Source organism: Clarias gariepinus, chromosome 8 (assembly GCF_024256425.1).
Source record: "Clarias gariepinus isolate MV-2021 ecotype Netherlands chromosome 8, CGAR_prim_01v2, whole genome shotgun sequence".
NCBI lineage: Eukaryota > Metazoa > Chordata > Actinopteri > Siluriformes > Clariidae > Clarias > Clarias gariepinus.
In genome coordinates, this window is record NC_071107.1 from 17,427,447 (window position 1) to 17,451,607 (window position 24,161).

General features: G+C 35.8%; 2 protein-coding genes across 5 annotated transcripts; one reads left to right on the forward strand and one right to left on the reverse strand.

Annotated features, from left to right (window-relative positions):
• pald1b (phosphatase domain containing paladin 1b) lies at positions 1-15,014 on the forward strand. Of its 2 annotated transcripts, none has more exons than XM_053501305.1 (20): positions 1-235; positions 1,896-2,096; positions 2,630-2,732; positions 3,238-3,417; positions 5,862-6,026; positions 6,501-6,661; positions 6,754-6,829; positions 7,771-7,919; positions 8,053-8,146; positions 8,259-8,363; positions 8,466-8,561; positions 8,749-8,883; positions 9,016-9,132; positions 9,218-9,397; positions 11,685-11,882; positions 11,973-12,113; positions 12,219-12,290; positions 12,455-12,595; positions 13,899-14,054; positions 14,553-15,014. In XM_053501305.1, exons 2-20 carry the CDS (start codon positions 1,909-1,911, stop codon positions 14,700-14,702), a joined length of 2,607 nt encoding a protein of 868 aa, XP_053357280.1. In that variant the 5' UTR covers positions 1-235; positions 1,896-1,908; the 3' UTR covers positions 14,703-15,014. The 2 variants fall into 2 exon arrangements, with proteins under 2 accessions (XP_053357280.1, XP_053357279.1); XM_053501304.1 differs by lacking the exon at positions 1-235 and adding an exon at positions 1,264-1,623.
• A 952-nt stretch (positions 15,015-15,966) lies between these two features.
• LOC128529243 (microsomal triglyceride transfer protein large subunit-like) lies at positions 15,967-22,942 on the reverse strand. 3 transcript variants are annotated; one of them, XM_053502650.1, is made up of 18 exons: positions 22,873-22,942; positions 22,101-22,282; positions 21,781-21,906; positions 21,020-21,127; positions 20,799-20,918; positions 20,036-20,175; positions 19,740-19,890; positions 19,335-19,483; positions 19,093-19,261; positions 18,893-19,000; positions 18,520-18,729; positions 18,200-18,411; positions 17,914-18,011; positions 17,605-17,726; positions 17,195-17,419; positions 16,853-16,977; positions 16,578-16,748; positions 15,967-16,282 (listed from the first exon to the last, which is right to left on the reverse strand). In XM_053502650.1, exons 2-18 carry the CDS (start codon positions 22,218-22,220, stop codon positions 16,147-16,149), a joined length of 2,490 nt encoding a protein of 829 aa, XP_053358625.1. In that variant the 5' UTR covers positions 22,221-22,282; positions 22,873-22,942; the 3' UTR covers positions 15,967-16,146. The 3 variants fall into 3 exon arrangements, with proteins under 3 accessions (XP_053358625.1, XP_053358624.1, XP_053358623.1); XM_053502649.1 differs by lacking the exon at positions 22,873-22,942 and adding an exon at positions 22,518-22,633; XM_053502648.1 differs by lacking the exon at positions 22,873-22,942 and adding an exon at positions 22,518-22,633 and having other exon boundaries at positions 22,101-22,285.
• Positions 22,943-24,161: the final 1,219 nt, after the last annotated feature.

Genomic DNA, 24,161 nt, shown 5'->3' on the forward strand with positions numbered 1-24,161 from the left:
CTTTCCCACCTTCCTTGTTCTCTCTGTGTATACTGGTCTCTGACTTGCTGCTGTAGTCCTGCATTCAGACCTGACCACATGACTGAGGACAACCGAGAAAGGATCCATATAGGGCTGTTAGTTCTGAGGAGACACAAGATGCAAAACAACTTAGACAGTTTTTTTTTAGGTGCTTCATTGTCTTGTGCATGTGGACGCTGAAAATCTCATGGTCATCTAAGTAAAGAAAAAAAAGGTAAGTTTTTAATATTTACTTTTTCTCCTGTAGTGACTAGTCGGGTCCACTGAGAAAAAAGTAAAAAATAAAAATAAATCAAGATTTAGTTTTGAACTCCTTTTGCTTGGCTTTGAGTCCACATAAAACTGAAAGCCTCACTTATATTGTATACATAGTGGTTTAAATAATACTTTGGTGAAGTTTAAAATAGTCCAGTTGTTTAAACCATCAATGTGCTGAGCCTTGTTATCTATGTAAGAAAGTAAGCACATTGCCATGTGGCTGTAGTTGCATAGTTTAATGCTGTGCCGGCTTATGAGAAACACACGTTTATATACACATACACAAAAGTGTATGTTTGTGGCAGATTTCTTTTTTAATTTACAGGCCTCAAACACTCAGAAACTGTAAATCTGAGACATCTACTGTACATCTTTCTGACCACATGTGTGTGTAATTTGAGCATAAATGATTTTGGATGCACACAAAGACCTCATTAATAATTATAAAAAATACTCTTTAAAAAAGAATAATAAGCCATATGTTCTTTTTTCATGTGCTTTAAATAAGGATATATCAGTCAGTGGTACCCCTCATACTTTAGTACTTCCTCCTCTGCACTAAGGCTCTTTGGTGCTCATATCCTTCCTCCTATCTGTCTGACATCACACAAATACATCCTGAGGATTTTCTGTCCATATTTAGAGATTTTCTTCCTTGCTTTTTGTCTGCTCTAATATGGCACAAATGGAATTTTAATCAAGAGCATAAAGTTCCTGATGTCCGGAACATAAAGTCCAAACCTCAAGTAGACCAGTCAGTTAAACAAATACACAAGTATAAAAAAAAATGCTGAGAAACTTAAGCCTTTTTTTATTTCTTTTCATATTTCTTTTATTTAAATGCACACCCTAGTTATATTTCTGAAACCCTAGTTGGTGCAAAATCTGTGAAAAAAACCTTTTTACGACTGTACAAAAAATTGAATGTAGTTTTTCTCTTCATACTCATTTTTGGCTATTAGTTGTTGTAAGCATTGCTGTAAGAGTTTTTGGTCTGTTTTGGGTCTGCTTCATGAAAGGGGGTTGTCCTGTGAACGTCCGGAGCCGCCCACAGAGCTGTCTGACTGCCAGATGTACAATATTTCTCCGCTGACCCCCTTTCTACTTTACATCTGGTACTATACGAAAAGATCCAGAAACTTAGTTAACTACAGGGCAGCAAATGTCTAGTTGTTTTTTATGTTTGTGCTCCGGAGAACTGGGCTGAGAATAAACTACGTTGAGAAGAATCTGCTGGCAGCACAGAACGTTTGTTGCTTTGTTTGTTGGGTTGTTTCATAGAAGCTTGAAGAAGTCTAAAATGAAGAAGCACAAAGCAAAGAATATCAGCAAAGCTGTCAGATCGTGAGATATTTTTTTAATTAATTGACAGTTTAAATAAGATAAAATGTAAAAAAAAATTTTTATGTACCTAAGTGTTTTAATAATGTACGCAACTCTAGTAAGTAGAGTCTGTAATTTTTTTGTGTGTTTTTGTGTGTGTCTGAAAACTATTTTATTTGTCCTTGTGCATTAATTAGGGATGCTTCATGTCGTATTACCTTTTTTTTTATTTCAGTGTAGCTTTAAAGTGCTTTGAATTTGTCATTGCAAATGTATATTACTTATGATTACAGCACTGGGTGGATTATGGGCACTACTGCTAGTGCAGGGTCCCAGCCTGCATCAGTGACTCCCACACACCACATCGATCACCAAGCCTGTGACATTGCTGAAGACAAACGCTCCATGAGCAGCAGCTCTTCACAGGCGCTGAACATTCCCAACACCAAGGCTAAGTCCATTATCCCTAACAAAGTGGCCCCTGTTGTCATCACGTAAGCACTAAGAGCAAAGTTTTTGTCTGTTATGATCTTAATCTTACCCTATTATTATTTGTTTTAGTTCAGTTTTCCTTAAATGAACATGCTGATGCCGTATAATATAATGCACATATGTAATGTGAATTAATTTTAGCTAGCGATATCACATATCATATTGTGCAATATGTCTTAGGTGGAAGCAGCTGTGTTTTAAAAATGGTATTCTGTGTTTTTAAATGGCATTCCATGTTTTTAGCATGAAAACATTAAGAACATTCTAATGATTTGCTATATTTGGATATTGCAACTTCTTATTAATCATATGACTAGTGAAATATACCATTTCATAACCTATAATTGATATTGATTAATGCAAAATGACATAACGTGCTTAGATCGGCACATGGATAAAAAATTAAATAAAAAATTTCAATAAATACATTTTAGTATAATTATAATGGGAAATATCAGTAAGACACATGTATCACTTCTCAGTTAGAGGTTTAAAAAATCTTTGCTAAGAAACTGAACACTGTCTTTTTGAGCAGGTATAACTGCCGGGAAGAGTTTCAGATTCATGACAGTATCCTCTCCGCTAACTACTTGGTGGGAAAAATATCTGATACTTTACCTGAGCATTACTTAGTACTGGTATGTATAACCTTTACCACTAACTTACTTACCTAAATTATGAAACAAATTGCATGGAGTTTTTTTTTTATCTCATAGTTATATAATAGTGAAATTTATTAACTCTTAATTACTGATGGAAAAACAGAATGTACCTGAAGCAGAAGATTTTAATGTCAGTTGGAACCTTTAAACAAAAGAACGGTAAATAAGCACTTGCCATTAAACTTCATTTCAATCCATCATTGAAAAAACTAAAAAAGTCATTGCAGTCTGCTTTATTTAGTTTTATATTAGAAAATTTTATTATTAGATATTAGAGATTAGATTTTATTCATTGGAAACATAATTACTGTCATATTTCTAGTGACCTTTAATGGAGTGTTCAAAGAGTTGCATGCAGATTGGAAGATTAAATGACTTAAAGAGTCTTTTTTTTGTTTCAGGGAATATAATGGGTCACCCTTTAATTAAAAACATGAGTGACTTTCATGCTCACAAAACTTATATGTTTTTTATTGCCCAGGGGGAGTTTTTTATGGTCCAGGATGTTAACACTAGAGCAGATGTCTTAAACACTACAGGAAGCTACGGGGCCCCTAACTTCCGGAAAGCTAAGGAAAACTACCCTCTGTTCGGAATGGGCCAAGCCAGTCTGAATGGCTTCGAACAGCTCCTCCAGAGGCTAGAGAGAGAAGATCATGAGGTCAGTCATTCTTGTACAGGATAAACCTGTACAGAAAGCTCCAGTCAGGATATATCTGTTGTGTCATTTATGTTATATTTTTAGCTTAAGCCAAAGTGGTTGTATAGTAATCAGACATGATTACTTTAAAGCCACATGGGAAGCATGGCCTCAAATTTAATTAAAAAGCAAAAATTATATAATTATCTATTAAATGTAGAATATGTCCACATTATTAATTACCCAGGGTAAACAACTTTTATATTTAAGCATTAGCCAGACAATCAATGCTTGAAGCTGCAGTGGTTGTCCAGTAACTCATTTCATAATAGTTTCAAAATGTGATTGAAATGTAAATTTACAGCTTTAATTATATTAATCTTGCATGGACTGTCCAGGAATTACATTTATTTTCAGTTCACCCATTTTCATAGGCTTAAAGACTGCCTGAAGTATAGATTATATGGACATCACCAAATGCTGAGCACCCTCCCTTGAAAGGTTTTGCCAGACGTGTAGTTGCGGTTTGTTTGTGCGTCTTGCTGTCTTCAGTACGTGAAAGCATGCATAGTTGGGTTGAGGTGAGGTGACTGACTCAGGCCTTTAAAAACATTCCATTTCTTTGCCTTAGGTAGTTTTTTTAGTATGTTTTGCTTTATTATCTATCTGTACTATAACGCACTGTCCTATGCGGGGGTTTTTTTTGTTGCCATATATAACTGAATCAAAGCAACAAGCAAAGCTATATACGCTTGAGAATCCATCCTGTTATTTCCATCAGCAGTCTTAAATGACGGTCATACATTTTTAAGCCATAACACTGCCTCCACCGCTGTTTGACAGATGATGTGGTATATTTTGGGACATTATTTCTTGCTTTTTAAAACTCTTCTCTTTAAATCAGTCTGGGAAATTCCAAATTCCCAAACTGGGACACGTTTTTCTTTAAGTAAAGCCTAATCTGTTTTTTATGTTCTTAAATGTTACCAGTGGATTGCATCTTGAGGTAAAACATCTGTATTAATAACACGTACCCCCTCCAGGCTGTTTTTGAACTGGTTATACTACATATTTGAAAAAGTTTTTTTCTTCATTAAGGAAAGAATTCAGTGATCATTTATTTTATGGCCTTCTTCACTTGCCTTGACACCTCTTTAGACTGACTATAATTCCTTAATGTTTAATGCAATATTTTTTGGTACCCCTTGAATTAAAGCTGAAAGTCTACATTTCAGTCACTATCCAAATACTTATGGACATTGAACTGGTTTAAATTGGTCTAGCATTGAATTTGTAACCTAGCAGCTTAGCTTAGCTCTGAACAACACAACCAATCTTGTTAACCAGTGGCAGCTTTTGAAACAGGGGGAAGCTCATATTAGGCCTTCATCATAAAATTCATTATGTTCTTTGCACTTTTCATGCCTTTTGTATGCCCTGTCAAAGTTACCCAGATTCCCAAAACCCACGTTTGACCAAACACATCCCATTCCCTGAGAAGGTTTCAAGAGGCATGGGCAACAGTAAATTTTCTTTCTGTCACAGCACTTCCAGTCAGCCAGTTCACCTTGTCATACCAGGAGAGCTGAAAAGACCTGTTATTTTTTTCCTAATTTTTGCACCAGATCAATCTTGGGCATTGGTCTGCCCTGCCGTTTAATTCTAAATCTCTCCTCGTAAGGAAGACTACTAAATGGTTTTGCCAAAAGCAGGTCAAAAATATTAGCACCGTCTGCCATTATGCACAGCTTGCTAGTTTCCCCCTCAACGATCTACTTTAATTATATAAACGAACTAACTTTACAATGCTGAAACAAGAAGAAAAGGCAAGAACGCTATAATATGTTTTTTTATTATTATTTAAAGAATGATTTGTACAAACAAAAATGGTTTATGTCACCAGCAAACAATACAGAGTGTGGCAGTTCATCGTGCCACTTAACCTGCAAATCCGCATGGGACTGAACTCGAATCTCTGTAGCGCTGATGTATACCTAAGACATTCTGTCAATCAAAAAGGGGTTCCGCCCTTTAAACAGCTCCTCCAATCATAATGCAGCAGCCCAGCGTCCTGGCCCGCCCACTGCTCCATTCACTCCCAGAGAAGCTGAGCTTCGCTGGAAGTGAAGATTTTGGTGCATTTATCCAATTATCATCCAAGAAAATCGCGTCAAACAATCTACAATAAATACCTGATTCTAAACGAGTTCTAGCACACTTTTATTATTTAATATAATTTAATATATTTTAATGTAAATACGACAGTGCATATATGAGCATTTATTTTCTGAGAATTCAAGACTGAGAATTACTGTGCACAGAACAGACTAACAATACACCTGAGCTTCCCGTGTTCCAAAAGCATCTCACCACCATTTAAACAGTAATATCCGGTGCTGTAGTAATCCAACTTATGTATTGTATGTAGTATGTTATGATCCACATTAATATTTTTGTATGTACAGGAAGTGATATTTTTCTCTGTGCGGGAAGAGCCGGTTGTTTTCCTGCGTGTGGATAAAGACTATATTCCATACACTCCCAGGAGGAAAGAAAACCTCCATGAGAACCTACATGACATGAGAAGTGTGGCCAGTGCAGAGAAGCTGGAGCTCTCCATCAGAAAAGAGGCAAGTTATAAAATAACATGCTTAATATGTGGCGGCAACGTGGCTTAGTGGTTAGCACTGTCACCTTGTACCTCCAGGGTTTAATTCCCGCCCCAGGGACTGTGTGCATGAAGTTAGCATGTTCTTCCTGTACTGGGTGGGTTTCCCCTGGGTACATTCCTCCCACAGTTTCCTCCCACAGTCAAAAGGCAAGCAGATTTAGCTAAATGACACCAAATTGCCCATAGTGTGTGTGTATGTGTGTGTGTGTTGACTGGAGGTCCTATCACGATCGTAAAATGGTAATAAATACAATGGGAATCACCCCACCATCCCTAGTACCTGAATTACAGAGGGTCCCAGATGGATGCGATAGATGCTTAATGTGTAAATAAAGCACAAACTCCTTAGTGGACTAGGTCCACCACATTTATATCACAAATGGTGGTCACATGCTATTAATTATGAGTCTGGCTTTTAATTACTTTCCCCCAGCTTTGTGACTTTGCTAAACTCAATGAGAACATCATCTACGTTTATAATGACATTGAAAACTTTAAAGATGAGCCACAACATGTAAGGATTGTGTCTGAGGAGGACATACATGTAACCGAGGAAGTTTACAAAAGACCACAGTTCAGTTACACTTCTTACAGGTAATGTGTATTTAAGTTGTGATCAAAATGATATTTGATTTACTGTATATTATATTTCTTTATTCTAAATACACTGCAAATTTCTTTTGAAGATATTACAGACTTTGTCTTCCTATGGAGGGGACACCAATGGAGGAAGAATTTGATGCATTTGTAAATGTGCTTAGGGTAAGATCATATCTCATGAATAAAAGGTTTATTATTTGGTTTAACCCAATTCCAACCTCATAATAATACAAACTTTGACATACTGCAAAATAAAGAAAGGTTTGCTTCAAGTAGGCCTTGAACCCAGTGAATGAACTTCAGTTCTGTTAAAATTAGATATGAGTCCAAAGTCCTTACACACTTATCAAAAATTAATGGTGAATTGATGGTGATTTAGCCGTTACAGTACATACCGCTTAGATCCATCAGCATAGCAAGAGAAGCGAATACCATGCTTACATATATATATATATATATATATATATATATATATATATATATATATATATATATATATTCAGTATATATGATATACCCAGCAGCATATATGAGGATAAAGCAATGCTCGTGGAATATTGACTTTATGGAACAATATTTTGTACTTTATCTAATTAAATAATATGACCTATAGTGTTGAATACCTCACTGAGCTCAAGTAGTACCAAGTCAGAAGTGAGTCATTCACAGTATATGTGTCATTTACTACTTTAACCAGTGCTGCTTCAGTAGTGCTACATTCTGAGTAAAATAGTTCATCTAAGGCCATTGTGAGCTAAAATTTTTGTGTGTATATTTTTAGGGTATTTTTATTATGTGTTACATGTTTTACGAATACTATGATTCAATGAAAAGTTTTTGAATACAGGTCACTGAGATCAAGGTTGAATTTCTTAACCGAGGATTTGGTGATTTTTTATTCAAAAACTTTAGATACTTAGCCAAAGAATGAAAGCATAAATTATTATACCATATAAGGCATTTATGCAGAATAAATTGCCTTCAAAAGTCATTTTTAATGTTGTTTGTTTATGTTGTTTTACAGTGCATACATACAGTGAATGCTACACACAAACTCATAAAAATTCCATATACTGTATATGATGACTTTCTTTCCTATACAGAAAAGTCCCAGCTTGTCAATATTGCGCGATTGCTCCAGGCCATTGCCTGCAATGTTGTTTAGCTGTCAGGTGGGAGTGGGTCGAACCAACCTTGGGCTTATTCTAGGTGCACTAGTTTTTAGCCATCTGCAAGGGGCACCATATAGCTGGTGAGTTTATTTATTTATTTATTTATTAACTCGCGGATCTCATGTAATTCTCAGAGTTTCAAACGCTAGTCATGTGTATACATGGTTCTAAAAAAATAATTAAATTGTTAAACCTTTGTCACTTATCGTCAAGGGAAGAGGATGCACCAGTCAAGCAACAAGCAGAGTTTCAAGTCATTCAGAATCTGACCAGTCGGCTTCCTAAAGGTCAACAAGTGCTTGATGAGGTTTGTTTATACAGCTGTAGAAAGCACTATAGTATATCTAGTGATGCTAGACATTTTGCATCTGGTGTCTTTGCAAGAGTGTTAAAAAAAGGTTTCTTCTCTTTTACTGTAGGTCAATAGAGCTATTGAAATGTGTTCAGAAATGCACAACATTAAGGATGCAATATATGAAAATAAAAGAAAAATGGAAGCAATTTGTGAGGATTATCAGATTCAAGTGAGTATAAATTTTTACTTTAAAAGGATATAAAAGTTTTTGTTACAATGTGAGCAATGTTTATAAAAGAAGTTAATATTTATGTGGTAAACTATTTTTAAGGGGAGCAGTACAAAGGCCTATTTCTTGCAAAAGACCATGCAGAGTCTTGAGGCTTATTTCTACTTAATAGTGTTCGATGCTTATCTTCATGATCAGGTACTTAAGCATACATCATCATTATTATTATTATTATTATTATTATTATTATTAAGAAATCTTTTATCTCCTTTGCACTCTTTTGTCTTTCTCTCATTTTGCATTCTTGGCGTCTTTCCCTGCAGATATTCTCACTTTTTAATTATAGATTTTGTGTGATCTGTCTTTCCTTATCATTGTTATCTAGTATCCTCAGATGTTTGCCCAAAGTTTCAGTCAGTGGCTGTGTGTGAATGCATGGATCTACAGACTACTTGGGAGTATAAACCGTTCTGAGCTCTTAGCACCAGCCAGCCTTGTTACAGATGGAACAAGGATATTGGTAAGGCCTATTTTTACACTCATTCATATACAATATATGAGAAAGCCATTCCTTTGATTCTTTGTGTGTCTTAAAAATGTCAGAACACACTGCTTACAAAATACTAAAGATTATCCATTGTTTGTTTGTAAGGTGGCTAGTGAGTTTTTGGCACCAGACTTACTTGGCACAGCCAAGGAAATGAGGGTGGCCAACTTCAGACGAGTTCTTAAGACAACTGTGTATGGCATGGCCCAGCCAAGCTCAGAGGTAAAGTCTAGTTTATTGCTTTTTATAGTCCTTTTGCAATTCTATATTGTGTAAAAAGGTAAGAATTAAATCAATCTTGTTTCAGGCTGTTTCTATTGTGTTATCTTACCTCATGGATGAACGACGAAGGCATTCCAGCATTGTATGGGTGAATCTGCAGGAAGAACTGATTCTAGAAGCTAATGGGCAGATGTTTACATCTCGAGAACCAGGCTGTCTGGAACAACCAATCCAAGTCTATGTGCAGAACCCACAACAACTTGAGGTACTTTGAGGAATCTACATCCACAAGCTACATATTTATCATGAAGTGTTGGCTTTTCAACACTGTAGCTTTCTTGAACACTTTCAGATTTAAATAGCTGAAGTGACATACAGTAGGAGTTTGATGTTAGAATACATAAAATAAAAAAAGTATTCAAGTTTTTTGGCACACTTCAAGTGCCTAATATATATATATATATATATATATATATATATATATATATATATATATATATATATATACGCGGTATCTCACAAAAGTGAGTACACCCCTCACATTTTATATATATTATACACATTTTATGTATAATAGTGTAAAGTTGATGTCCCCTCAAAATAACTCGACACACAGCCATTAATGTCTGAACTGCTGGCAAAAGTGAGTACACCCCTAAATGAAAATGTTCAAACTGTGCCCAGTGTCAATATTTGGTCTACCATTATTTTCCAGCACTGCCTTAACTCTCTTAGGCATGGAGTTCACTAGAGCTTCACAGGTTGCCACGGGAATCCTTTTCAACTCCTCCTTGATCACGTCACGAAGCTGGTGGATGTTAGACACCTTGCACTTTTCCATCTTCCGTTGAGGATGCCCCACAGATGCTCAATAGGGTTTAGGAGACATGCTTGGCCAGTCCAGCACCTTTACACTCAGTTTCTTCAGCAAGGCAGTGGTCGTCTTGGAAGTGTGTTTGGGGTCATTATCATGTTGGAATACTGCTCTACGGCCCGAAGGCAGGGGATCATGCTTTTCTTCAGTATGGCACAGTACATGTTGGCATTCATGGTTCCCCCAATGAACTGTAGTTCCCCAGTGCCGGCAGCACTCATGCAGCCCCAAACCATGACACTCCCACCACCATGCTTGACTGTAGGCAAGACACATCTGTCTTTGTACTCCTCACCTGGTTGCCAGACCACAGAATGTGGTTCCAGTATTCCATGTCCTTAGTCTGCTTGTCTTCAGCAAACTGTTGGTGGGCTTTCTTGTGCACCATCTTTAGAAGAGGCTTTCTTCTGGGATGACAGCCATGCAGACCAATTTGATGCAGTGTGCGGCATATGGTTTGAGCACTGACAGGCAGGCTCCCCATCCCTTCAACCTCTGCAGCAATGCTGGCAGCACTCACATGTCTATTTTCAAAAGCCAACCTCTGGACATGACGCTGAGCACGTGCACTCAACTTCTTTGGTCTACCATGGCGGGGCCTATTCTGAGTGGAACCTGTCCTTTTAAACCGCTGTATGGTCTTAGCCACCGTGTTGCAGCTCAGTTTCAGGGTGTTAGCAATCTTCTTATAGCCTAGGCCATCTTTGTGTAGAGCAATAATTCTTTCTTTCAGATCCTTAGAGAATTCTTTGCCATGAGGTGCCATGTTAAACGTCTAGTGACCAGTATGAGAGTGTGAGAGCGATAACACCAAATTTAACACACCTGCTCCCCAAGGACACCTGAGACCTTGTAACACTAATGAGTGACATGACAACGGGAAGAGAAAAGAACTAATTGGGCACAATTTGGGCAAATTCATTTAGGGGTGTACTCACTTTTGAGAATGATAAAAAAAAAGCATTAAATCTAATTTGGTTATGATGCACATAGCTAGAAAAAAATATTTCCTGCACAAAATATATTGATAGTTATTTATAAATAAAAATCAGATGATGGACTTATGAAATTCAGAAGTAGTTAAGGTTTTAAAACAGTTATTATAACAAAAAATTTGCCTGGGAGAAGACAAAATGTATCATGGTGAAAAGGATGGTCAATGACAGAATGAACGTTCAGGTTGTCAATTTTCAGAATAAGCAATTAGATATTTCTTAGTCTTATGGGTTAGGACTGTCATGTTGCACCTCCATAGTTAGAGATATGAATCTTGTCTCTGGTCTTTGTGCATGGAGTCTGAGTTTTCTCCCTGTGCCTGGTGGGTTTTCTCTTTGGACTCTGGTTTCCTATACAGTCCAAAGACATGTAGTGTGGGCTCACTGGCATTTCACATTACTCATAGTTTATGATTGTGTGCATGTGGGGCTTGCACCCTATGATGGTTCAGAGTTCCCTAGGATAGCCTTCTTCTGCTAGCCTACAAAGGAAGTGGAGTAAACAATGGATGGATGGACATTTCCTCTGTAACAACAGGAGGTTTGGAAACATTTTCTAAAGGAAGCAGCCCACAAAATGCAGTTTATTGACTGTAACAGTTTGTAGGTTGTGGTCAGATGAGACCAAAATTGAATTACGATTGACCATACAGTATAAACCCTACTGAAAATGTATTTTTCAGATGCTGGAGCTGGCACTAAAGGAGGAGGTTCTCAGGTGTGAGAAGTGGCTCGAGGTAGTTCTTGAACAGGAGAAGCAGATGAGAATGCTGAAAAGCTGTTATACTGTTCAGGAAGTCTTTGCCAATCAAATGAGTGTCTATCCAGGCCTCACATATCGACGTATCCCTCTTACTGACTGTTGTGCTCCAAACGAGGAGGTATTACAACACGTTGCAGAAGTGCCTATAAAAAAAGAACTGTAAAAGATCTCATGTTAAATGATGCTATGTGTTGCTGCTTCTGTTTAGTTTTTTGACCAGCTCTTAGAGGCTATGAAGTGCAGTCTTGGTGAGGACCCCAACTCAGCTTTTATCTTCAACTGTAGTGATGGGAAAGACCGAACCACCACTGCCATGGTCATTGCCACACTTACTCTCTGGCACTTCAACGTAGGTCACACTGTTTTTTTTTTTTATACTAAAATGCATCCTGCAATAATAAAAAGCAATCTTAGATTGATCAAAAATATAACAATATGACTTTTATCTTTTTAGGGTTTTCCTGATTGTGTGGAAGAAGAAATTGTAAGTGTACCGGATGCAAAGTACACAAAAGGAGAGTTTGAGGTACGGTGTTTTCCTTTGTATAGTTTTGTCCACTTTTAAACATTTTGCAACCATTTTGAAACAAGCTAATATAGTAGCATCACTACCATAATTAAAGTAGCATCACAATGTTTTTGGTGGTAGGGATTACACAGGAAACATTCCTTGTGTGTTTGCATGTTCAGGTGGTGATGCAGGTGGTCAGACTGCTACCTGATGGTCCTCGTATGAAAAGAGAGGTGGACATGGCCCTAGATGTCGTCAGTGAGACAATGACTCCCATGCATTACCACTTACGGGAGATTGTTATATGCTCGTATAAACAGGTGACTTTTTGTACTGTACATATACTTTAAGAACAAACTATTTTATGTCTATTAATGGGAAATTATTTTTATAAGTTTTTTGTGCATATTACAGTTTTTTGATATTAATTAAGTAAATTTAAAAACCCGAAATACTGAACTATTCATCATTTTTAAAAAAAGTTATACTAGGCAGGGTATTGCGAGTTCCAGTATTGATTAGAGAGTCGATCACAAGAAAGAGGCCATTTAACAGACAGCTACAGCTACAGACTGTTTCCTGTAGTGTATCTGTAAATGTATTTTTATCGTGGTGGTCTATTCAGAATTTCCTGCTTCTGGTTAAGCTCTTTAATCAAAACATAAATATTTGATGTGATGAACTATAGATAACTATATTCTTCATAAAGCTCCGAAGCTTTCAACATCCAAACGTTTGTGGCCAGATATCTGTTCAAAAGATCAGTCTCTGTCCATGGGCAGAGAATCTAAGGTGAAGACAAGGCAAGGCATATGGGGGAATCTCCATGATAGGAGGCAGTGTGTTAGAGAAGTGGAAAAATGTGTGTCAAAGTCCATGTATGGTTTTAAATAATCTGGACATCATGCTTATTATAGTTGAGCTCAGACCACCCCCTGGTGGTTTCTGGAGGCATGACAAGAAAGAATAAAATACATTAAGAAAATTTATTACACTTACTTACAGAGCCATTTATAAAGCCGAAACATGCAGTATGCAACCGATGCCAATCAAACTCCATCTTGCTTTTAGAAAAGCTTTGATTGCATTAAAATACTCTTATTTCTCACTTAAACCTCACATGGGCTCTGACTAGAGCAGTAGTGGCTCAAATGGTTAAGGCTGTGGGTTACTGATCGGAAGGTCGGTGGTTCAAGCCCCAGCACTGCCAAGTTGCCACTACTGAGCCCTTGAGCAAGGCCCTTAACCCTATCTGTTCCAGGGGTGGAGCCTGTGCTCTGACCCCAGCTTTCTAACTGGGATATGCAAAAAAATATTTTATCGTACATGTTATTACATGTGACAAATGACTGAATATATGTTCATTTGTTGTCATAAGATTAATACATTTAAAACCATTCAGCTGAAATATACAAATAAATCAAAACTTTTCTATGACCGACAGAGTTCTTGGACAAAGAGATGTGCTTATTAAAGGCAATTAAATAAACATTTTCTGTGTCTTCTGTCTATCATACAAGCATCTAGAGGACAGAGCCAATGTCCTACTTGTTCTGCCATCAGCTTACATCCCATAGGATGACCTGTAGCAATTTTTTAAAAATGTTTCTTCTTTCTTCTCAGATCAAAAAAGCAAAATCAGAAACTGATTTGCAGCAGTTACGTCTGAGAAGCCTGCAGTACCTGGAGCGCTATATTTACCTCATCCTATTCAACAGCTACCTCCACCTGGAGAAGAAAGACTCTTGGAGACGATCGTTCAGCCAGTGGATGCATCAGGTAACAGTATATGCGAAGTGCAGAACAAAACATGCCACTGACATGCTGGTTATCACTGAACCACTTCCTATATTATGTAGCATAACTGGAGACATTTTCTAGAGGGATTTTCATTTACTGCTCCATTCAGAACAGTAGAAGCTCTTGTATATTCGGTTTGCTCATTTAATAAAATGCCTACTTTAGTTCTCAAGGTTTTTGATTATTGATTTTAAATTCCAGAGACCGTCACTGCAAAATGTTAGCTTTGACTATGTCCTGCAACCATTCTTGTGTTCAAATTGATTCAGATGTACAATATTATCTTGTGGAAAGGTTCATTTATAGTCTAATTTTTAACCCCTCAACAGAAGCAACCGCAGTTTGTAATAAAATTACCTCAGTAATCGATGCCATATTTTACTTTAATATATTTTTTTTATGTGTTATTGTTTAAAATATAAATTAAGGCGTTAAACAAAAAAAACTTACGTCTCATCTCTTTACACAATTTGGCAGGTGGCAGCACATGCCGGCATCTATGAGATCCTCAACCAGCTGGGTTTCCCTGAGTTTGAGGCACCTAAAAGTTGTCTACTGTCCAAACTACGCTACCGCTGGAGACAATATAGTGCCTATTTACTGCCAATCCGTGGAGAGCTCATCTAACAGAATGCTAGCTTTTAATAGAGGATTGAAATTTGTTTTGAGGGCTGTTTATTGTTACTATTCAGAACACTATTTGGGGTGTGATGAGCACTTACTTAGTGACTTTTGGCTTTGCACTTTTTGCTAGTGCAAAGCCAACACCACCATGGTAACACTTGAGCAAAAGAAAGGCCCCTAACCCCTTAACTGCTCAACTTAAGTTTAAGTCACATTGGATGAAAACACCTATGATATTTACAGATGTAAATGATTATTCACAGCACTGATTATTCCTGTGTATGAAACTGAATTAAACTTTAGAAGTTGTGTAAATTTTTGTTGTGGTGTCAATTTTCTCCAAATTTTTGTAACTTTTTAGTTATTTATTCTGAACTAAGACTGCACAGGCTATGATGCAAAACAAAGGAAACCTAGTGGCTTACAACAGCAGATGATCACATCGGGTTTTACTCATTATCATAAATCTGAAGCTACAGTGGGTGCAAGCTCACTAAATCTAGACAGTTGGACAGTTAAAGATTAGAATAAGATATTGTGGTGTTCTTTAACTGTCTATTTGTTTTATACTGATATATGTAAACTTAGGACAATTGTGCGAGAAAATCTCAGGAGATCAGAAGTTTCTGAAATACTCAATCCAGTCTGTCACCAATATCTATGACATGGTTAAAGTCAATGAGCTCTAAATGTTAGATAAGTCCTGGTTTGCCTTGAATTCCCCTCGTAAATAGGATTGGTATATACACACATACAGTATGTATACAGAGTCAGACAAAACAAATTATACATACTTCAGGAAAAAGAAAAACTTTTAAATATTAATATAAATATTTTAATAGTTAATTTATACTTAATACTTAATTTATTGCTATATGTTATATATTGATACATATGATAATATTACTACTGTATGCTGTATAAATAGAATATACAGCATACTATTTATCTTTTTCTGAAATGTGTACACATTTTTTTTACTTTTTTGACACAGCGCAGAATGATTTACTTTAAAAGCACTAAATTTCTTATTTCAGTATTGGTAGATACTTTCTGTTGGGAAGAGATTTTTTTTTTTTTTACTTTTTCTGTTGATAAATCAACAACTCAAATATTGTTAGTTGGTCTTTTACTCTTCCTCTTTTCATTTTGTATGTGCTTGCTATTGCTAGTGCATGGCATTACTGCTGCATGTTGGGAATGTTACACTTTGCTTGCCAATTACATTGAACAGAGAAAGCCAACCACTTTATCATGTTTAATAACAGTTTTATTTTAATCCTTCATTATGATATGAAATTTTTTGGAAGTTGTAATGGCCAATGCAATGGTTTTGGTTACTGGGAGTGGCAACCCAGCATCCCACCTGTAAATAATGCCTATGGGTACAATGTGTTCCACCTGTTATACTTAACAAATAAGAGTCTCAATGAATTTTAAATTAAAATTAAAGCACACTTTTACACATTTTTGAATTGTCCCTGTGGAGTGCTGTCTCTTCTCCTGAAAGAGTCCATTTCTGTTTACTTTGTTGAACAAGTTTCCTTCTGTTTTGAATGTTTACTTGGGTAGACACTTTCTCTCTGAGGAAGAAAATGAAACCGCTAATTAAAATACAGAACTTGAGCTAAACTGTCTTTCTTAACTGCATAAGTGAATAATATGTTCAGGTTTTTATGATGTTTTAGTCATGCAATTGTCATGTTTATCATATCCTCAGGCTGGTCAGTGTAATGAATTAAGACAGTAATGTACTGTACTGTGTGAACACTGTACACAAAGTTTGTATGATTAAGTTTAAATACATAGATTATAGAACAATGCTCCAAATTTTTATTTTCAATTATTTTTTAAATTGTATTGTTCATTTTCTTCTACCTGTAAACCAGAGGCTCTCTGATAAGCTGCAAACAGTATTGTGCAGGCGTGTTATAGAAGTTGACAGTGGTGACAAAGCTGACAGAAGGGTCCATCTTCACCACAGACTTAGCCGTAGTGCTCATGAGTAGAGCATCCACTTCTGCCCTGGTGCTGACAATCAGTGAGAACCTAAGCAAAGCAAAGGATAGATTAAAAAAAAAAAACAGATTAGTTTTCCCAAGAAAGCTTCATCTATAAAACACAGATTATTTTTGTGTGTGAATTTTACATACTTGTTATTGACAGTGGTTTTTGATTCCTGAGTGAATAAGCTGAATGCCAAATCAGCTGATACATCAACAGAAAGACCTCCATAAAAAATCCCCTGAGCTTGTATTCCAGACTGGAGAATTAGACTCTGATAAAGGTAAAAGTAGATAGGCTGTTTGAGATTCTGCTTTAAATTGTTTCTTTTTTTCCATTGTGTTGAGTTCTACAAGTTATTATTATCAATAATATTTTTCAGATCAGTTTAGAGCATGGGATGAATGATGGAATAAAATATAAATTATCAATGAATACACTTGATCATCAATGACTTTCAACACATGAAAAATGAATCTGCAAATTTTTACCTGTCTGTGATCAAGAACAAGAATATTCCCAGAGATAATGTTCATTGGTCCGTCACCTGCTGAGAAGTACTTGCTCATCAAGTCTGAATATCCCCGGAAGAAGACAGTGGGCTGGATCTGCTCTCCCAGAAACATGGCTGACATTCCTGCCATTAGCTCTTCCTCTTCTGCTCCCTTTGCTTCAGCCCCAAATAAAGAATCAAGACCACTTGTTTCTAGAGAAACCTAGGATGTACAAAAACACTAATATGCTAATATTTTGTTTATTTTTTACTTTTTAAATTCAAGTTGCCATGGTAGCACTCAATTATAAAGTAATGCACCACAAATTCTAAAGCATCACTAAAACTGCTTTTCTAGTCCATGTTACACAAATATGTTTAACTGGATATTACAGTTGCTTTTTGTACCTGCAGTAAATGCAATTTTCTTCCTCTGGTTTGGGCAAAGAAATGACTGTTACTTTTTTTTAGAGCTCCACCCTCAGAGAAGAGAAATTCAAAGTCATATGATGCAACCATGTCTTTGTTCTCTGTGGAGCAATGAACATATTAGGATGAAAACTACCCCAATATCACATAACATGTTCAGCGCTACTTTCATTCTGTTATTTTTATTATTTATTATTTTTTGAAGTTAGTAGGGTGACATAATTAGAAGCAATAACTTTGATAAGCTTTAGATTTAAAATATGAGCAGTGAATAGAAACATTTAATACCTGTCATCAGTCCAGTGTATGATGAGGAACAACCAAGTCGTGCAAGATGGAAATAATTATTTAGCTTTGGATCTTTCAACACATTACGAATGACCTTTCTAAAAAGGAAGTAAACAGTTTTTGATAAGCAGTGGAAGAACTTTTTTGGAATTTATATTAAAATCCCTTCACAGTATTTGTGAATATTGTGAATATTTTGTAAAAATGTAACTTAACATGAGGTGTTAAAAAGTTGTTTAAGTAAAGTAACAGACATTTTTTTAATTTATATAGAAAAATAGTCTACCTGGCCTGAGAATCTGACTGTAACATGCTCATAATTTTGGAGGTAAGAAATTTGGCAACCTCAGGCTTTTCATCTGCAATTTTCAGGATTATCTCTCGGACATCTGTGTCCAGAGGATCATACTTAAGCAAGAGCTGGGCAGCATCCAGACGTACAGGAGCAGAAAAAGACGTCTTTCTTCGGGTAAATATGTCTCTGGCATGGTCTTTAACCTAATGAAAGAGTATATACTGAAAGGCTGGTATTTAAGTCTTTTAGTATTTTATTTATTTTAGTATTTTGGTCTCTACAAGACTTTACATTGAAAATGTTTATTTTACCTCTTTTGTGATATATTGAGATGGAAAGTCCTGCAATGCTGAGAACACAATGCTTGACAGAGAATTGGAGTGATCAATATACTGTAGAAGGACAGATACTGTCTCTGGAAGACGAGCACTTTTCAGGGCTAGGAGATATGACTTCATCTCTCTCTCTTCAGTGGATGTCATCAGTCCATTTACAATAAGGCTCTTCACATGTTTAACTTCCTTGGGTGTAAAATACAAAGAGTAAATAATGGAACATTTAATATCTTCCATTCATAGAATAATGTGCTAAGTGTCTTACTAAAACCTACAAATGTATGAACATAAATTAACAAAACAAATGTTTTTGCCATAAATGAACAAAACAAAGATTGCCATATTTTACCTGAAGATGGCACATGTCTGCAGAACACATTTTCCTTATTACTGTGCCAAGAGCGATAAGAGCAATTTCATGTGTCTCCCACCGTGCAGATGTGTGTGTAAGGATGCGCTAGAGGACAAGCATTAAATAATATAATTAAGTAAAAATTTCCTAATCATAACTAGAGTAAATAATGTTTACAGAAAAAATAAATCCCTCACAGTGATGATATTAATTAAATGAGTGGACGGCTGAGAGGAGAATGCGCAGGCGTAGAGGAACTTCTCCAGCAGTGGTGATATCTTTGGATTTGTGATGTCAATAAAAGAGACAATGGCCTCCAGTGAAGCGGGTGTAGAGGCTGCTGCAGCTGCATCTATCAGAATAGGACTAAAGAAATAATAATAAATCACCTCTGAACAAGAATCAAGAAACAAGCATTATTTGTGTACTCTATACTTACACAAATTTGGCATCTGCCTTTTTAAAAATTGTTTTAATTTCAGCCATTTCCAGATTGCGCAGGGATTCTGATAGCTGGAGAAACATTTTCACTGTTGCTGACTGAGTGTGCAACCCTTTTGCTTTTAAATGAGCTAGAATTTTAGGGACCTAAAAGTAAATAAAAAATTAACTGTTTTTTTATTTTTTTCAAAAATAAATTAACAGTTTAAAAAATAATAATTCTTACATTAACTGTGTCTCATTGAGTAACCTGATATCCATAATAAACACTTACTTTTTAAGCCCTGCTTAACCATACTTTTTGAGGATTATCAGAGAACAACAGCATTCTTAAAAAATATTTGCATGTTTTAAGGCTAGAAACTAATTAAGCATTACAATTTGTGAAGTGATTATAACTTACTGAATATCTGTTGGTGGCAGGTTGTCTGACAGCAGGTATTGCATGAATAGTATGATTCACATATCCTGCCTGGAGAGACCCAAGCACATCCTGCAGTGCTCCCTGTGCCTCATTAGCATCAGAGTGTGATGACAAGAGCTGCAAAAACTGCCTAAAGAAAATTGCACAGATTTTACACATTCAGTCTCAAACAAAATCGTTATTTCATTTTTTAAACTAAAATAAATGCGGTCTCCTTATAATGCAAATTATATTTAAAACATCATCTGGTTCAACCTAATGATCATGCAGCATACCTTGAAGAAATGTGGATTCCAACTGTGGGATATTCATCTAAAACCAGTGAGCGTATTTCATCCGAAACGACTGATTTTATGTGCCTACCATCCATGGTGAAAACTGTTTCAGAACTCCCGCCTGAACTTACCCTAAAGAACTAAAGAGACAGAAATATATTAAACCTATAAGATATCTCTTATAGTAGGAATATGCTCTCAATGGTTGTTGCTATTTGTCTTTCGGCTGCTTCGTTAAAGGGTTGCCACAGCGTACCATGTGGTCCACACACAAGTTGGCGCAGGTTTTATGCCAGATGCCCTTCCTGACACAACCCAATTTTATCCGGGTTTAGGACCGGCATTGTATCTTGTGGCTAGGGTTTGGGCATTGGGTCGGAATTGAACCCAATCCTTCTGTAAGGCAGTGCCAGCAACACACCACTGAGACACCAATACCCGGGATATTGTGGAATATTCTGCATTTTTTTTATAGTTACAATATTAGTTCTGTGGTATTTAACATGATTGTTAAGAGTTAAATTTGCACCATGTGAAATGGGAAGCAAAGTTAGACAAGCTGGAAAGTTATTTGCTTTGAGGTTCGAGATTTCACGTTACTGATTGCCCAGACAAAACAGCTCACATGACCCTTGGTCTGTGTACTGTGTTTTCTGAGCAGCTTACTGCTAACATTTGGTTTCCATCATACGCTACATTAAGCACAATAAGTTGACATAACAGTTCCAACTTTATATTACTACAAAATATGTAATGTTTATACCTGGTTAGCAAACATTATTCCATCGTTCATTCTCTTTTCACAGTTTTCATGACGTTTGATTTTGATGACATCATCCCCTAACATGTGATATGAGATCTGGCACTGTCCTGTTGTGTCATCCTGAAATGCAAATGGTCATAAACCAATTTTTTTTTAAATAAATTCTATTATTCTCCTGTACATCATTCAAATCTAAACTAAGTCAAAAGCTTTCAGCTTACTTCTGTAATGGTCCCAGATGCAACTTGAATTTGGAGCAGTGATGCCAAGCCTTTCTTGAAATTCAAGCTTACTGTGTTGTTCGAAGAAACATCAAAAACTCCTTTAATCTAAATAGATCATAAATGTGTTACTGAGCATTTTATTTAAGTTCACCAAAGCAGTACATGACATGTACATGACAACTAGACATCCTTATTTTTTTGTAGTAAATGCCTGTGGATTTTGCAAGAAAACTAGGAAGCGATGAATTACAACAATAATCAAATACAGTTTATGTCAGAGATATAAATTTTAAAGGAATGTAGAAAAAATCTCAATACATAAATATTGCTTTGTGTTTGAAAAATAAAGCTATTTAATAATTTGCATGTGAGTTGAAATTAAATTATAACCTATTGCAAATGTTTTTCTTTTTGTATATTATTTTTTGTTAATTTCCATGAACGAACAAAAAAATTCAGTACCAGTGAGATAAGTTTAGTATGGTTAGGACCAGCTAGTGTCTTCTAAAAATACATAGTTCCGGCTTTATCAAGCTTTTTTCATTGTTTATTCCTTATATTTATCATAAGTAATATTTTTGAACGTTTGTGTACTTTGGGCACTCACTCTATAGGGACAATTAATCTCACCCACAAGTAACTACACTGACTTCATATAGTCAACAAGGTTGAGTTTGCTTATCCTTTGTTTAAATCAAAACCTTTAGCAACACTGCGGGAGTCCATAAGATTTCCATATTTCAAAAGAATAAACATACCTTCCCTAACTGGATATGCACAAAAAATGGTTCCGTAAAATGTTGAGAGTGACTCATTAGGTCACCAAGGTCATAGGGTTTACTGGTTGAGTCACTTGAATTAGGTGTAAGTTTAAGATTTTGAACCTGCAATAGAAGTATGCAAACAAAATTATATATATATATATATATATATATATATATATATATATATATATATATATATATATATAAAAATGAGTCATATTAAATGACATAGTTTTCTAATAGTACAGTAGACATACAATTAGAAACATAAATATTATATACATTTTTGCCATTATTTCTAATTTAAATCTTACGTGTATGTGCAGAAGTTGCTCTTGGTTGCTGTTCCTCCATAATGAATGGATGTGTATGACTGCTAGCATAGTGAATGAAGTTACTTCTTCAAAATCCACAGAGATGGGAGCCACCACCATAGATGTGCTGTATTCATACTCATACAGAACCCCCGAATCGAAGTGGAAACCTGTACTGAGTACTGCTAAAGAGACCAGCACCGTTATAATTGAAGAAGTACAAAAGTGATAACCTAATTATAATGGAATTTTTAAATGCATTAGCAGTATGAACATGCAATAATAATCATCAGCTTTTTAAAAATTCACATTAAAAATTAACTAATCGAACAGAAGATAATAAAGATTTGAAATATGAAATGCTTAAAAGAGCTTTAAATTTCTCATCACAAATAAAAAAATTACCTTTTTTTTTACCTATCACATTGTCTCTAAAGCCCAAAAGAAAGAGGAAGCAAAATGCCAAATAAATGAATAGCTTCATGTTTCTGGACTGGAGCAGCAAGAGTACTCTGGCAGGTTTACTCGGTCAGTTTGACAAAGAACAGTGTCAACAGATATGCTTTTACCAATGAAAACGAGGATTATGCAATATGTAGAGTCTGAAATCTGCCAGGCAGAGAATCATATTATATGACAGTTTTGTACCTCGGCTTAAATACCTGAAAAGGATTTATCCATGTCAACATGTCCCTCAACAAAAATACTGTTTATTTGGTAATATTGTATTACGTGAAACAGAGATGAAGTGAATAGTAATGCCACGTCATACCTCAAGGGTCCATAGTTTCATCCTGGGCTGGGGTTATTGCCTGTGTGGAGCTACTCCTCATGCTTATGTAGGATTCCCCCAATTCCGTCCGTTTCCTCCCAAATCCAATAAATAGTTAGGTAGTTCCAGTAAATTGCTTAGATTAAATTGCTCCTAGGTGTCAATGAGTATAAGATACACACGAGATGTATTTCGTTAATTAAACTGATTAGACATGTATCTTATTAAAGCATATTGTTCTAAAATCAATAAAATCAAGGTAATTAATTTATTACCTTTTTTGATGTTGCTTTATGTAAAATATCATGAAATAAAAAAAATATTCATGAAAAAAATCGTGTATGTCCAACATGATCCAGATTCGACAAACAACATTTGGCAAAGGTCTCTCTGACCTTGATCAAACTAAGGTCACACAAATGTTAACTCTGTAGTAACTACAGAATAAACTGAAGTATAAAGTTTGACTTTTGGCAAATGTCTTATCTCTAAAACCAAAGATTAGACAGATTTTAGCAGAGGGCTCCATGACCCTACTGAAATGGATTTGAAGCAAACTATCTTGCACATACATAAAAACCTTTACAGCTAGTTCGTTTCAAGAAATCTAATGTTGTATGATCTAGGCATGGCTTTTCATGCCGTTCATAGAAAATGATTTTCTTAAAAAAAATTTCAATGATTCATAAAGCATTGTCATCTTCTTTAGGGTGATCATCAGCCATCAGTTTGAATTTAATAACCTTGCAAAAACCAAGAAAAAAAGATTCTGAACCTTTTGAATCCTCTTGAATCTGATTCAGAAGGTATTATCGAATTCTCTGCAGCTTGGCTGTTCATTTTAATTGTTGCTAATGTTTTAACACAGGTCAATAAGCAGGACCTTTAGCATGATATAATGATCATCATTCTGTGTGCAATCAAGGGTGCAGCTATTCTACCACTTACCTACCACCATTATTGCAATGTTCCTTGTTATAGGCTGCATTTTTAATTTTGCTGTGTTGTTATTGGGTGTATTGTATTGCATGCACATTTACATCAATGGTCTTCAATCTTATCTGGAGTGGCCCAGTATGGCTGCAAGGTTTTGATAGGAGACAGTTGGCACAATTGTTTGAAGAAAAAAAAAATACATTAAGTTTTAAGGTTTTAAAACTATTCAATTTAATTCCATTTTGTATGGACTTTTAACAACAGAGATAATCTTAGTGTAGGTTTACACTACTTCTACTATCAGAATCTGGACGCATTAGTGACAGTGGCATGTTCCCCAGGACAACACTAAG